Consider the following 16080-nt stretch of genomic DNA (forward strand, 5'->3'; position numbering starts at 1 on the left):
ATGATATGGCTTTATAACATAGATGACTTATTCATTGTCATATTATTGCGAGAACATACAAGCGTTCGAGTTTCTGTTATGATATGGCTTTAACAATTTTTCAATGCTGATTGAAAATAGAGCATCGAAATATATAATGGAACTCATCATTAAGTTCATTCAAATTACATTTAGTGCACAATCTTTCATTGAATTCCATGAATGCGTCCTGTCTTTCTAGGCAATCGGTGTTTCAGTGTTCTATATCTTAATATATATTTAGATAAATGTTCTGGGAGGATTGTTTAGTATTTTTCAAATTCAAACCTTTCTTTAAACATTCTGTAGTTTAGGTACAGTTCGTTCTGATGAAGTTCAGCATGCCAATTCTGGATATACTGATCATGCAAGTCTTTATTTTATTTGTTGTTGGTGAAATGAAATCGAGTCGGTTGGGTGTTCTGCTGATTTATCCAAATATCACTAACATAGTTATCTGGCACGTTCTTTACTGTTTGAAGAAAAGGAGCTTTGCATACATCTTCATGATATGATTTCAATATAAAACGATATGTAACACTTTATCAGCATTCGTAACATCTATCAATTTAAACCAAAAATTCAACATTCGACTTTTTGCAAAAAGTTCAATAGGATATTGTCGCAATGCACCCCAAACCGTACAAGTGGGGTTGGATTTACCAGCACCCAGCCACATTTTATAATACCGTAATTGTAACTTTACATCCAAATCACACATACTTCACAACCATACAGTAAAATGGGTGCTATAATTTTATCAAAGAGTTCAACTTGTTTATCTAAAGATAACATTAGTTTTCTACATTTTCGAAGTAAGGAGAACATTGCTCTTAAGGCTTGATCAAAGAATCTTTTCTGTGCCAATTTAGATTTACTGTTATAGTTAAGTGTCAAACCAAGATGTTGAAAATCATATGCGACTTCATGTTCACAGGTATTGTATATAAATTGTCGAATTTTTCTTACCTCTTTTATTTTTGCAACATTAACCTTTCACTTATTTTGTTTACAATACAAGTGCATAACATCAAGTGCATTTTGTAAAGATACAGGAGATTCAGCTAATATAACCGTATCATCAGCATACAGTAGCAGGAACATATTAAAATTAAACAACTGATCGATCTCAAACACATCCATATGCATTTGCTAAGCGTTAGCTTTAAGTAATTCTAGACCACCCACGCTGTTTCTACTGAAATGTTTCATATCATTCAAGAAGATAGAAAACAAGAGGGGACAGGTTTTCTCCCTGTCTAACACCAGTCTTGCACTCAACATAGTTTGACAAACAACTGTTCTAGCGGACACATGATTTGGCTTTGGCGTATATGTCTTGTATTACAGTTACGATTCTACCATTAGTATCAGACTTCAGAATCTTTTGCCACAAGAGCGAACGATCTATTTCATCAAAAGCTTTTTTCATACTCATAAAAACACAATATAATTTCTTTTTCCTGAAAAGAAAAAAAATCGCTTACAGAATGTAACGTGAACACGTGGTCCATTACAGAGAAGCCGTTTCGAAAACCAGCCTGTTTATTGCCGAGAGTTCCATTCTGCTCCATGAAACTTGTCAAATGAACATTAATTTTGAAAACAATTTCCCCCAAAACAACTTAAGATAGAAATCCCCTGGTAATTGTTAGGATCAGAATCACAACCTTTTTGTTTGTAAAGTGGTTTGATTATTCCCTTTGTCCAATCATCAGGTACTTTACCACTAGTCAATATTGCATTGACAATGATAATAATAATATAATAATAATAATAATAATAATGTACATTTATATAGCGTGTTTCTCTCTAAAAGCTCAGGGTTCTTTACATCAAAGAACATATTACAAATTACATAAATTATTTATGACCACTCTTCCTCAAAACTCCTCCCTCCCCTTTACTATCCCCCTCCCACTCCTCATGCATCCAAAGTGAGCTGACAAGAATGGTGCTGGAGAACGAGAAAGCTGAGAGTGCTTATAAATAGGTTTTGAAAAGATTAGTTTTTAGTAGTGAAAAGCAGAGATACAATCAGATGCACGGATATGATGAGGGAGGTTTTTCAGATATGAGAACTTAGTAAACAGTCCTATCATTTTTGAAGAAGACAACTTTAAGAACTCTTTAACAATCTGATCAATACCACACGCTTTATTGTTTTTCAAACCTGATATTACCTTCCCTACTTCTTCTTTTGTAAAGGGACAGTTAAAAAAACCCCAACTATTATCAACATCATTTTCATTACTATCTATCATATCCGCTGTATCAACATTCTCACTTAGACTTCTAAACTGTTTAAAAATACTACAGAAGTTATCTTATTGTTAATTTCTCTTTTGTCTATCAGAGCCATTTAACGATTTCCAGACGGGTAAAAGGTCGTTGTAGTTGCTTTTTTTTTTTTTTTTTTTTTTTTTAATTTTAATTACGTATCTTTTTCATGTAATTAGACTGGAATATTCTACAGGTAGTGACATGCGTTAGGAAGTGGCAGGTGTTAGTCAGGAAGTATTAGTTGTGAATATATGTTAGACACGAAGTGACAGGTGTTTGACAGAAAGTGCCAGGTGTTAGACAGGAAGATATGCGTGTCAGGAAGTGACAGGTGTTAGACAGGAAGATAAACATGTCAGCAAGTTACAGGTGTTAGAAGGAAGTGACAGTGTTAAGCAGGACGAGACAGGTGTTTGACAGGGAGTGACATGTGTTTGAAAGGAAGTGACAGGCGTTTGACAGGAAGTGACGGGCGTTATTCAGGAAGTGACAGGTGTTTGACAGGAAGTGACACTTTTAAACAGGAAGTGATGGGTATTAGATTGGAAGATATATGTTAGGAAGTGACAGGTGGTAGAAGGAAGTGACAGTTGTTAGACAGAAGCTGACAGGTGTTAGGGACTCATAGGTTTTTTGAAAGGCTAGGTGCTAGGAAGAAAGTGACAGGTATTCTCCTCTGACGCCTTTCTCATGTTTCTTTGTGCTTTAAAAATCGTCGGACTTACACAGCCCAGAATACTGCAATACACCTGAAGAAATTTGTGAAATTTGGACACTCGTCTGTCAACTTGCCTGGCACTGCCAATACCCATTGTGTTCATCCATTATGATCGTCTCGCCAGATTTGCCTCAGAACATGTAAACTATGTTCCGCTTCAATTACAAACTTAAAAATGGTGCTTTAAAACACAACAACTACAAAAAGTCCTTGAAGTTGTACTAGTAGTGGTAGTAGTCATAGTTGTAGAAGCAGTAGCAGTTGTATGTTAATGCAGTTGTTAATGTTAATGATCGTGATGGCAAAGATGATGATGACGATTGTAATTATATGTTCATGTTGCCAGGGAGACGAGAGAATGGGTTAAACGAACACTGATGCTGCTGGTGTGTGCAGAATGTAACAGATGCAAAGGGTTTTATTTAATATTACGAACAAATACAGCGCTTTTGCTCTGTTAAATAAGACAATTAACAAATCATGTTGATGCTTCAACTTCTGGCCAAAGCTCATGAAGCTGTATACCTTTGTTTCACCCCCCAAATCAAACGTACTTCTTTACTGTTTGCCACCTTCTAAGTTTCCATATATTATATCATTAAGATATGTTGATGTGCATTTGAATTTTATACCAGATCGTTTACTCACTTACCCGTCTACTTCCTTGTTTGCTTACTTTACTTTTTAGCTTGCTTATTTAAATACATATTTGCAGATGGACATTGACAGTGGCAAAGCACAGCTGAGAAGCCTTTTGAAACACCACTAGCCTTGTGCACGGATCACCACAGATGAATACGTTATATAGCAAGTGTTTGTGTGTATTCAACACCAACGTAGATGCAAACAAATATGCGTCTCACGGAACTTTGTAGTTTGAAAGTGTGTTTGATTAAATCCTGTCTGAAAACTTCTAACATAAACAAAACAGTCACAGCCACTTTACCGTGAAGAGATAAGGGACTGGCTAAGTTTCTTGAAGAGGGTAATACTGAAATAAGTACAAGCAGGGAAATTAGTTAATATAAAAGTGAAATCGAAAAGCGAGAAAGAATGTAGGAAACGGAGAGAAAGAGAGGTGGGATATTTATTTGTTGACATACGCTGTGTTATTAGGGACTGAGCCCAGTCACCATTGCCAGCAGTGCCAGTGAAGCGAGGTGATGGACTGACGTGAACATGGCGGGGGTCAACGACATCATTGTGCACACAGGCAACAGCACCAACCTGACAACACTATCACAAGGGGAGGGGGAAGAGGGGACAGGCTGGCACTTCGCTTTCTCTGTCACCCTGGCCACCATCCTTTCCGTCGCGGCCTTTCTCGCTGTGGCAGGCAACGCCATGGTGCTGACGGTAGTCATACGTCACAGGGGCATGCGCACTCGCACCAACCTTTTTCTGGTTAACCTTGCCGTGGCAGACTTTCTGGTGGGGCTGACAGTGATGCCCTTCACCATCACCACTCTCATCGAGGGACGCTGGATCTTCGGGCTTGGCACTTTTTGTAACATCAACGGCTGGCTGAACGCCTTCTGTCTGGTAGCTTCCATCCACACCCTCATGTACATCAGCGTGCACAAGCACTACTCCATCACTAAGCCCCTGGCCAACCACTTCAAGCTGCGGCAAATTGTGGGAATGATGATTGCCTCCTGGGTGTGGGCGGCAGTGTGTGCCTTCATCAACGTGGCTGGCTTCACTGTGCGCTACAAGCCCGGCACCACACACTGCGGCCCCGAGTACCCCAACAGTACCAAGACCTACATCTTCCATGGCATTATCCAGGTCAGTGCTCAGCTTCACCAGGTCAGAAACCTTTTATTGTCAGTTTCATATTTCGTTTTTCTCATGTATTCCACTACGTCATCCATGTATGTGCATGATTCCATCAGGTTAGAAACCATAATATAGTAGCAGAGTAACCATTCTTAGTTCTGACATGAACAGATCCGTCTCCAGCAACTACTTTAATCACCATAGTATGAGTGCAAGTGCTTGAGTACTGCTGTAAATGTACGGAATTTATTTTTCATTATTATTCGTCAGATTTATCGGGTTCATATACTTGATGTGGTCATTTTTGGTTGTTTTTTTGCGGCACGATGACATGATTTCAATAATGATATGACCTTGTACGGTCGTTAGGACTATGAACAATGAAAATACGATTTAGAAAAACAACAAACATCCGCAGTGGTGGAGAAACTAGACTTTACAAGATGGTAGATTTTGATGAAACTTCTCAGCCATACCCTTCATTATTTCGATTTAAATTCAAAGGTCAAAAGTCATGATAAAAGGCACGAAATGGAATGCTTCTTTCATCCGGTTTTCATCACACTTTGTACAGTGACACAGTGACTGCCCACGAAGAAACAATGACCCTTAAAGACACTGAATGACAAAGGTCAGTGCCACAGGCTGCCATAGAAAAAGCTCAACTGTGCGATAGAGCGTGAGCCTTATATCTTGCTTTTTATCAAACAGAATCATATATCTGATTAAAAAAAAAAAAAAATTAAGCAAATAAAGGACACTGATTTGAAAACGTGAAATCAAATAACCGTTTTGAAGGTCAAGGTCATTGATCAGAGATCAAGGTCAAAACATAACATTATTGAGAAAGTCTGTGAGTATTATATGTATCTAAAGTTCGCATTTTTCTATTGTGCTTTTTTGTGCTTCACTGTTTGGAAAAATGCACTCTGGCGTGCAAAATGCTTTCTCCAATGTCTCGGAGGAATGCCTAAAAATTTTTGGCTGCTGTTGAATGACTTCATCATCAAAGTTTGTTGTTGTTGTTATTGTTGTTGTTTTATTATGAAGCGTTTTATTTATATCAACTTCCATGCTATATGGGCTTAGGTCCTCAAAAAATCGCAGATATGTCCATGCGATATGGGAAGGCTGCAGGTTCCAGCAGTCACCGTCTATGTCTTGACTGAAGCTTCTCTAACTGAAGCTGCAGCCGTTTGTATCATAAATACAGACAAAAAGGCTCTTCAGTCGATTCTTCAAAATGTATAATGCAATCTGGGACTTCAGCAACCGTTGATGGGAGATTGTTTCGTGTTTGCTCTTTCTTGACGACATTTCTTCTATCTTCTTTTACTATCACCAGGTCCACATTAACAGATACAAAAAACATATGTAAATGTGAAATCATGATACCTAAAACTGTCCACTAGTTACTTATCAACAGCAGACAAAAGCACACTATAAAATTATCGAATCCATAAAATCAAATTCTTGAAAGCTTAGCTGTCTCAGGATAGGAATGTTGGACAAAATCTTGTTACACTTATAAACATCAGGTTGGTCCCACGATGGCCTCACGATTACCTTCAAGAAGATAAATCGTGTGGCTTCTTGTGGAAAACAATTGTGAAGTCATCACAGGACACTTTAGATATGTTTAAAACTAGTCTGCTTTAGACCTGCAAGTGTTAAAGGGGGGAGGGGGAGGAGGTGGTAGGTGCTCGGTGGGTAAACTTCATTTTCCTGAATAATATCGCTTATTTGCACGATATACACAATATATTTTGAACGAAAATTCTTGAAATCAGTATTTATTGTATTCTGGAGCAGGGGGGTGGGTGTGTGTGTGTGTGGGGGGGGGGGGGGAGTGCACGGTAAACCCTTCGGCCTTGCGGACTGTTGTAAATATTGGTACCATTGTCCATTTAATCAATTCTTTTTCGTCACATGTCTTCTCACAGCGGTTGAATTTCCGCAACAAACTCCTCACTTTCTGAGAGAGAGAGAGAGAGAGAGAGAGAGAGAGAGTACCTCTGTGCCCTTTGTTGCAGGTGTCGTGTATCTTCATCCCTGTCATTGTTCTGGCCTACTGCTACTCGGGCATGTTCCGCGCTATCCGCGCCCACTCCAAGCGGCTGCAGCAAAACTCCACCCTGGAGCAGGACATCATTCTGGCCCAGCAGAAGAAAGTCACAATCACCCTTTTCATCGTTCTCGCTGCCTTCGTCGTCTGCGCGCTGCCCTTCAACCTGTACACAACCTACGCCACCATCCAGAAGGACAAGCACTTCTCGCCCTATCTGAACCCTGTGGTCAGTCAAACACACACACACACACACACACACACACACACACACACACACACACACACACACTCTCTCTCTCTCTCTCTCTCTCACGCACGCACGCACATACACACTTATATTTCAGATTTTGAGATTTTCTTTGGTGGATTGAAATGTAGTCATATTTTGTGTCATCTGTTACAGGCATACGATTTTCTGTATTTGAACAGTGCTCTGAATCCCGTGATGTACACTTTCCGAAGCACACACACACACACACACACACACACACACACACACACACACACACACACATTCGGACGCTCTCTCTCTCTCTTACATACACACACGCGCGCGCGCGCATGCACATACACACACACACACACACACACACACACACACACACACACACACACACACACACACACACACACACACACACACACACACACACACACACACACACACACGTATTTTATAATTTAAGACTTTTGATGGATGGAAAAGTAGTCTTATTCTATGCCATCTTTTACAGGCATACGCTTTCCTGTACTTGAATAGTGCTTTGAACCCTATCATCTACGCTTTCCGAAGCCCATCTTTCCGAGAGGGCTATAAGGAAATTCTGTGTCAGACGCCCACATATGTTATCAGTGATGGTAAGCCAACATTTGTTTCATCCATATATCTCTTTGTATTGCACTTTGCCTCAACACTCACCGTGACGAATTTAACTGGTCAGCAAGCATGGATGTATATCAATAACAAAATCAATGGTCAACAAATGTGTGTGGGGAGGGAGGTGGGGGAAGAGGATGGGAGTATGTGTGCGTGTGTGCTTGTGTCTGTAGGTGTGTGTCTTTCTGTTTGCAGTCCGTCTGCTTCCGCCTTCGTCATTGAAATTTTTTCTTTCACTTTCTGTTTTCCTGCCTGCTTCTGTCTGGCTCCAGCAGGAAGGTGGCAGCATGGTTAAGACGCTCAGCTGCCACTACAGTCAGTCTGTGAGGGTATGGGTTCGAATCCCGGTCTCGCCCTTTCTCCCAAGTATGACTAGAAAATCAAATTGAGTGTCTAGTCATTCGGATGAGACGATAAATTGAGGTCCCGTGTGCAGCACGCACTTGGCGCACTGGAAAAGAACTCATGGCATCGAGAGTGTTGTCCTGTGGCAAAATCCTACAGGAGGAATCCACTCTGATAGGTACACAAATATATAAGCATGCACTCAAAGCCTGACTAAGCGCGTTGGGCTAGGCTGCTGGTCAGGCATCTGGCTAGCAAATGTGGTGCAGCGTATATGGATTTGTCCGTACGCAGTGACGCCTCTTTGAGAAACGGAAAATGTAGGTCTTCTTGCACTCTGTCTCATCTCCTTCTTACTCCATTGGTTCTCTCTTTATCCCCTTCCCATCTCAGGGTGTGTGTGTGTGCGCGCGCGCAAATGTGTATCTTTTTTTCTTTTCTTTTTTTTTTTTTTTTTTTGGCTGCCCCATCATCTGCACAGTTTCAGTGGCATTATTCCCACGCCGCTCATTTAGATTCCCCCATACACGGCCACACCCGGGTTCGTCCGTCGCAGTTCCAGCGTCGGCAGTCCACAGGGAACCATCGATGTTAGGTCGCCAGGAGGCCACACACCAGAGGAGACCCTGCACTGCTGCTGAGTCACTTCGGTGGTGTTCAGTGGTGCCTGTTCTGATTTAACGTACTTAGGACACCACCTACTAGGCCCCCTACTAACGACAATAATGGCTTAGTCGTGGAGCCAGACTGAGTGAGCCTCCCTCCCAGAGTGGAGACCGCCACCACGTCCCTCAAACAACAGCCCCCCATGAATCCGCCGATACTGACGACATTGACAGGACTCACCCCAAGCACAGAAGTGGAGGGGTATCGAAACTGAGGTCACCATGACAGCAGGGCATGAAAAGGCCACAGACTTTGAGACTATTTTGTTTATATTGATGACGATGAAGGAGGAGGATGACGATGATGATGACGATGTTGCTGTGGAGGTCCATTTTGGTTTGGGACTGCGTGACAAGGCTGCACTCTACGCTTCCTGTCATAATGATATCCAGGCGTTAACCAGGCCCGAGAGATACAGACACTTGCAGTGTTGGTCAGGTAATTAGAGCAACACACCCAAAGATGCATCCTTGAAGTGGATGACACTCGACTGTGTGGTCCCAGTCTCCCCATTTAAGCCCACAGCACACTCAACTCTGGGTAGGAGCCGGCCACGGGCCGAAAAACCCACCTCCGCTGGGATTCGAACCCGCGTCCTCCCAGCCGTCAGTCCGCGACGCTAACCACTTCGCCACGGCGGCTGGTGCAAATGTGTATCATTGCAAGATGCTTTTCACACAATCTTCCAAGTTTGCAGGGACACATACAACACATAAAAGCAGTCATATTTATAGACAGAATGATACTGGACAGTCTGTGTCCTTGATAAGTGGTGTTGGGAAGAGTGGTTGGACAGTGATAGGTTATGTGTGGGGTGTGGGAAAGAGTGGTTGGACAGTGACAGGTTATGTGTGGGGTGTGGGAGAGAGTAGTTGGACAGTGACAGGTTATGTGTGGGGTGTGGGAGAGAGTGGTTGGACAGTGACAGGTTAAGTGTGGGGTGTGGGAGACTATGGTAGGACAGTGACAGGTTAAGTGTGGGGTGTGGGAGACTATGGTAGGACAGGGTGTGGGAAAGAGGGGTGGGACAGTGACAGGTTAAGTGTGGGGTGTGGGAAAGAGGGGTGGGACAGTGACAGGTTAAGTGTGGGGTGTGGGAAAGAGGGGTGGGACAGTGATAGGTGGAGTGTGGGTATTGTGAAGTATGAGGGCCATGACAGGTCTAGACTCTGTGCAGGTCCCATGGGCACACTGAAGTGCCGCACCGTACACTCGGATATGGCCTATTCTCGCTCTGTGTCCAGGTGACTGTCTCAGTCCTTATTCCTTATGCATGACCGGCCTCAGTTGTGCATCACCTGTGCATTGTGTGAATTTCTCTGCCATCAAATCCGTCCATCGATATGATATGTGTGGTTAGCGTAACTTTAGTACCGAAGAATGCTTGTAATTAATATTACTAAAGAACTGTGTATAATGATTGTAACAATGCCAGAGAAGTCGTTATAGACGATAATAATGCGAGTGCATGAAAATCCTTTATGTATTTCTTAAAGTCATCACCATGTATGGTTGTGATGTTAAGTAGTTCTGCTGCACTGCTCACAACTCCTCTATCCCCTTCTTATCTCAGTTTCCAGACACACGCGTGCGCGTGCACGCGCGCGCGCGCTCGCACACACACACGCACATGCGCGCACGCTCACACACACACACGCGGGTATGAAATATGCCGATGATGCGGATAAAGAAAGATAAATGAATTATTTATTCATGGAGATGACTGAGCGCGTGGTGCAGATTCGCTGCAGTGTTGCTGATCTGTCTTGACATAGCCCTGTCCCCTTCCCATTCCTCCCACGTGCTCGCTTTGATTCTGATAAGAAGCATCCTTGTTCTAAAATGATTTGAATATTGATTCCACGAGCTCCCAGAAATCAGATCTTCAAATGTTTTCATCATGACTCTCCCTCAGATATCGTGTTCCTTACTGTTTTTTTCAAGACTGCAGAAGCCTGCAAAATTTATTGACGAGACCTGAACGTAGGATATAAACGTAGGAGAATAAGAGTTGATCAACAAAGGCAACAATATATTTTCCATGTCTCAGAACAAAATAATGTAGCAGTATTATCAGTCTCTGCGCAGAGGTACGGCTGTAAAAGAAGGCTGGAGTACAGCGACAGGGACATCACGTGGAGTACAGTGGTATGAACATAACGTGGTGTACAGTGATAGGGACATCACGTGGAGTACAGCGCACGTGGAGAACAGCGACAGGGACATCACGTGGAGTACAGTGGTATGGACATCACGTGGAGTACAGTGATAGGGACATCACGTGGAGTACAGCGCACGTGGAGAACAGCGACAGGGCCATCACGTGGAGTACAGCGACAGGGACATCACGTGGAGTACAATGGTATGGACATCACGTGGAGTACAGTGATAGGGACATCACGTGGAGTACAGCGCACGTGGAGAACAGCGACAGGGACATCACGTGGAGTACAGTGGTATGAACATAACGTGGTGCACAGTGATAGGGACATCACGTGGAGTACAGCGCACGTGGAGAACAGCGACAGGGCCATCACGTGGTGTACAGCGACAGGGACATCACGTGGAGTACAGCGATATCAACATCACGTGGAGTACAGTGTTATGGACATCACGTGGTGTACATCGATAGGGACATCACGTGGTGTACAGCGATATGGACATCACGTGGAGTACAGCGATATGGACATCACGTGGTGTACATGGACAGGTACATCACGTGTAGTACAGCGATATGGACTTCACGTGGAGTACAGCGATATGGACATCCCGCAGGGACGTACGTGGAGTAATGATGATAATAATAATATATAGTACTTTCATGGCGCAAACTCCCCATGTAATGGGCTCTAAGTGCCGTACACGAAAGAACACATATACAATGGTGCATATTAACATACCTATGCACATGAAAAAACAACACATATCTGTGTATCTAACACACACACACACACACACACACACACACACACACACACACTACATGATGACTTCTGTAGAGGGCAAAGTGGGGTGGGTAAGAGGAGGAAGAATGCAGACAATTAGCTATGCTTCACCACACCCAAAGGCATGTTTAAATAGATGGGTTTTCAAGCTAGTTTTGAAAGGGATATCTTTGGTAAGTGACGGAGATCCAGAAGAGAATTCCAGACAGAAGATGCTTGATACTGAAAGACCCTTTAGCCAAATGTCTTTGAAGAGGTTTTGGAGACTCGGAGTAGCTTTTCAGCAGAAGACCTGAGAGAACGGGTGTAAACAGAGATAAGTAAGAAGGGAAAGACCCTTCAAAGTGGCGATGAGCCAATATGGCAATTTCTATTGAATTCTGTACCGGATGGGTAACTAGTGCAGTTGACGTGAAATGGAGGTAACGTGGTCCATTTTTGACTTTCTGAAATTGATTCTTGCATCATTGTTCAATATCATCTGAAGGCGTGACAACAAATCAGAAGGCAGACCAGCAAGTAGTTAATTGCGGTAGTCAATTTGAATCAAGGAACAAACAAGCTGAGTGGTTGCTTCAGTAGTTAGATACGGTCGAATGGTACGGATTTTCCTCAGCTGGAAGTTTGCAGTTTTACATAAATTACTGACATGGTCATGCATGGACAGAGCTGAATCAAAAACATGCACATAGATTTCTCACAGAATTTTGAAAGTAGATATCAGCATTGCAGACAGTGAAGATATTGTCGGAAATGTGACTTAGTGCAGACTTAGAACCTTTAAGTATATAAGTATAGCTTCTGTCTTGACGTCATTAAGTTGAAGCTTGTTTTTCAGCACCCACTTCTTCACAGTGTCATCTGCAAAATTGTGAAAATCACATTCATATTTTCTTATGATGTCGGACAGTGGTGGAGTGTACAGATTAAATGATAAAGGACTAGATAAAGATTAAATAATATAGGACCAAGAACTGAGCCTTGGGGAACACCATATCGAACAGGAAGAGGTCTGGATTCAAAATGAGAACTGGAAATGAACACCCTTTAAGTGCGATTGGAAAGGTAAGATTTATACCAATTGAGAGCTGTGCTAGAAATTCCAGAAGTATGATGAAGACGGTTGAGGAGAATATCACGAATGCTGTAGATAGATCGAGTAGACTCAGAACTGAGATATCTCTGTTGTCTGCGCAGGACAATAATGTGTCGGATATATAAGAGGGCTGTCTCTGTACTGTGATACTGTCTGAATGCAGACTGAAACACCTCAATGAGGTCATTGGACGACAAATGACAGAGGAGTTGACGAAGAACGACTCTTTCAAGTCATTATAACAGAAAGGGTAAATTTGAAATAGTTCAGCTGTTTTTTAGGATTTATTTGTCAAGACCAGGCTTCCTGAGTATGGGTGTCATAAAGTGTGTTTAAAATCTTCAGGAAAAGAACCAGTAGACATAGAGATGTTTACGATATTTGTGATAACCAGAAGACGGCCATTTGAGCACAGCTTGAACAGATCGGCAGGCAGAGGAACCAGACCACAGCATCTAAGTGGGTACTGATCAAGCAACTCACGGATTGTGTTCTCACAGACTCGTTCAAAAGCAGTCAAGCGGACACCATTGAAGGTATCACTTCACTGCGAATATCTGAAATTTTCTAATCGAAGAACCAACAAATTCTATCAGAAAGATCAGACAGAGAGATTGTTAAAGGAAAGGCAGGAACGTAAGTGTTCATCAGTGACTTGAAAAAGAGTCTTGGCAGATTTACATTTAGACAAGCGAGCATTCATTTACTTTTGGAACTGTCATGAAGAGATTTAAGAACAGAGCGTTCCTGGATGAAGATTGGCGGTGAACGACCAACAAGTACATCGACAGGGACATCATATAGGGACATAACATCGAATGCAGCGATAGGGACATCACGTGGGGACGTACGTGGAGAACAGCGATAGCGACATCTCGTAGTTATATCACATGCAGTACAGCAATAGGGACTTCACGTTGAATACATCAATAGGGACATAACGTAGGAACACATATGGAGAACAGTGATAGGGGCATCAAGTATGAACCTATGTGAAGTACAGCGACAGGAACATCATTTTTGAACAAAACGTGGAGTACAGCAGTAGGGACATTAGGTGGGGCACAGCGATAGGGCATCACGTGCAGTGATGGGGACATTACGTAGGGACATTACGTGGAACACAGCGATAGGGACAAAGTATGAATATTACATGGAGTACAGCGATAGGGACATAACGTATGAAAATCACGTGGAGTACAGCGATAGGGACATAACGTATGAAAACCACGTGGAGTACAGCGATAGGGACATAACGTATGAACATCACGTGGAGTTCAGCGATAGGGACATAGCGTATGAACATCACGTGGAGTACAGCGATAGGGACATTACGTATGAACATCACGTGGAGTACAATGATAGGGACATTACGTATGAACATCACGTGGAGTACAATGATAGGGACATTACGTATGAACATCACGTGGAGTACAATGATAGGGACATTACGTGGAGTACAGTGATAGGGACATTACGTGGAGTACAGTGATAGGGACGTCACGTGGAGTACAGTGATAGGGACGTCAGGTGGACTGCAGCGACAGGGACATCTGGTGGGGCACAGTTATAGGGGCATCACGTGGAGAACAGTGATAGGAAAATTACGTTGAGACGTACGTGGAGTACAGCGATAGGGACATTACTAGGAGTACACACTGCATTTTAACTGTCGCAGAATCGACTGTAGAGCCTTTTGTCTGTTTTTCTAATTACCAACGGCTGCAGTTTCAGTAAGAGAAGCTTCAGTGAAGACATCGTAAGACGGAGACTGCTGGAACGTGCAGACTCCCAGTATCACAAGGACATATCTGCAAAATTTGAGGTTCTAAGCCAGTAGCATGGGTATCACAGAGATTGCTATAAACGCTTCAGAATTAAAAAAACAAACAAAAAAAACAAACAAACAACAAACAACAAAAAAACAAAACAAAACAAAAAAACACACAAAAAACCCCACTTTGCCGTTTAGGGACCTCCACAATAGATGATGAAGTTGTTCAACAGTAGCCGAAAACTTTAGGCATTCCTCTGAGGCATTGTAAAAAACATTTTTCAAGCCTGACTGCAAAGATTTGCAACAGGTAATCAAGAAAGGAGACTAATTACAAACAGTTTTAGCTGGAAAAGCTGTAAGAGAAGCTAAAAGATATGGCCAAACAGAAACTGCTGGAATCTGCTAACTCCCTGTACAACATGAAAAATGTCTTTGCGAGTTCCTGAGAACCAAAGCAAAGGTATTGGTACCTTGGATATTGTTATCAACACTTTACAAAGAAACAAAGAACCTTTGTCGTTGAAGGACTTCCACAGAATATAAAGAACCTGCTCAGCAGCCAATAATTTCCAGGTGTTCTTCTGAGACACTAGAGAAACCAAAATTTCAAACCAGACTGCATAGTTTTCAACAGAGAAGGAGTGGAGAACATTAATCAAAGAAAAAGGAACGCTGATAACAGAAGGAACTACAGTATTTGAATATGAAGGCTGAAAACGGTGCTTCAAACTGCAGAACAGAGAAAAAGGATGAAAGGCTCTCTCAGAGAATAAGGTGCTTTGACCTTTTAGCATGGAAAACAGATTTTACTATAGCTGCAGCAGGCAATATCTGTGAGGACCAGTCTGTTGGAGAAGTGCTGACAAAGAATCTACACCAGACCAAAATGAATTAGAGGAGTTTCGAGCATGTGTGCCAGGTGATTGACAAAGAAATTATTAACAAACAGAAGTACTTTGACAGAGAAAGCATCCAGATCCCAGCTACAGAGCACATAAGCTGAGAAGAGAAGTTGAAGCTGTAATCAGAAACTGTTGTTTCATTCTCTTAACCAGGCAAAAACCTGTAGCCGTACCTTGTGTACAGAACCGAAAGTCTTGGAACCTTGGCTCGCAACTGACGATATTATTCGGCAGTCGTATGTCCTATTCATTCAGTTGAAATTCGTGTTAAATCTGTACAGAGGTACGATTTGTACCTTCCTTTACAGTTAAGGGAAGAAAACGACAGTATTTGCCAAGAGCGTCAACTTGTTTCTTTTCATTTTCTGTGCTTTGTAGCTCAGATCTGGAAGCTTTCTCTGCCAAAGCTTTTAAGTATATATTGCACAGATTAGAGAGTTTCATGATGATCTGTCTGCTGATGATTTCTATGCCAATCACCTGGCTTACATGTTCGGAAGCAAGCCTGTGTGAATCCTCTAGATCCCCCTGGTCTTGTTTAGATTTTTTTTGTCAGTACTTCTCCAACAGACTGGATCTCTCAGGTATTACCTGCAGCTGCTGTGG

At 42.3% G+C, this 16080-nt stretch overlaps 1 protein-coding gene across 5 annotated transcripts in view; it reads left to right on the forward strand.

The window, feature by feature from the left end:
* Positions 1 to 16080, forward strand: part of LOC143293834 (uncharacterized) — a 48212-nt gene that overhangs the window by 11820 nt on the left and 20312 nt on the right. For all 5 annotated transcript variants that reach the window (XM_076605117.1, XM_076605118.1, XM_076605115.1 and 2 more), the window contains exons 2-4: positions 4136 to 4807; positions 6832 to 7092; positions 7601 to 7724. In XM_076605117.1, coding sequence (XP_076461232.1) covers positions 4199 to 4807; positions 6832 to 7092; positions 7601 to 7724 — 994 coding nt within the window. In that variant the 5' untranslated portion in view covers positions 4136 to 4198. The remainder of the gene's footprint in view (positions 1 to 4135; positions 4808 to 6831; positions 7093 to 7600; positions 7725 to 16080) is intronic.

The sequence above is a fragment of the Babylonia areolata genome, chromosome 19 (assembly GCF_041734735.1).
Source record: "Babylonia areolata isolate BAREFJ2019XMU chromosome 19, ASM4173473v1, whole genome shotgun sequence".
Classification (NCBI taxonomy): domain Eukaryota; kingdom Metazoa; phylum Mollusca; class Gastropoda; order Neogastropoda; family Buccinidae; genus Babylonia; species Babylonia areolata.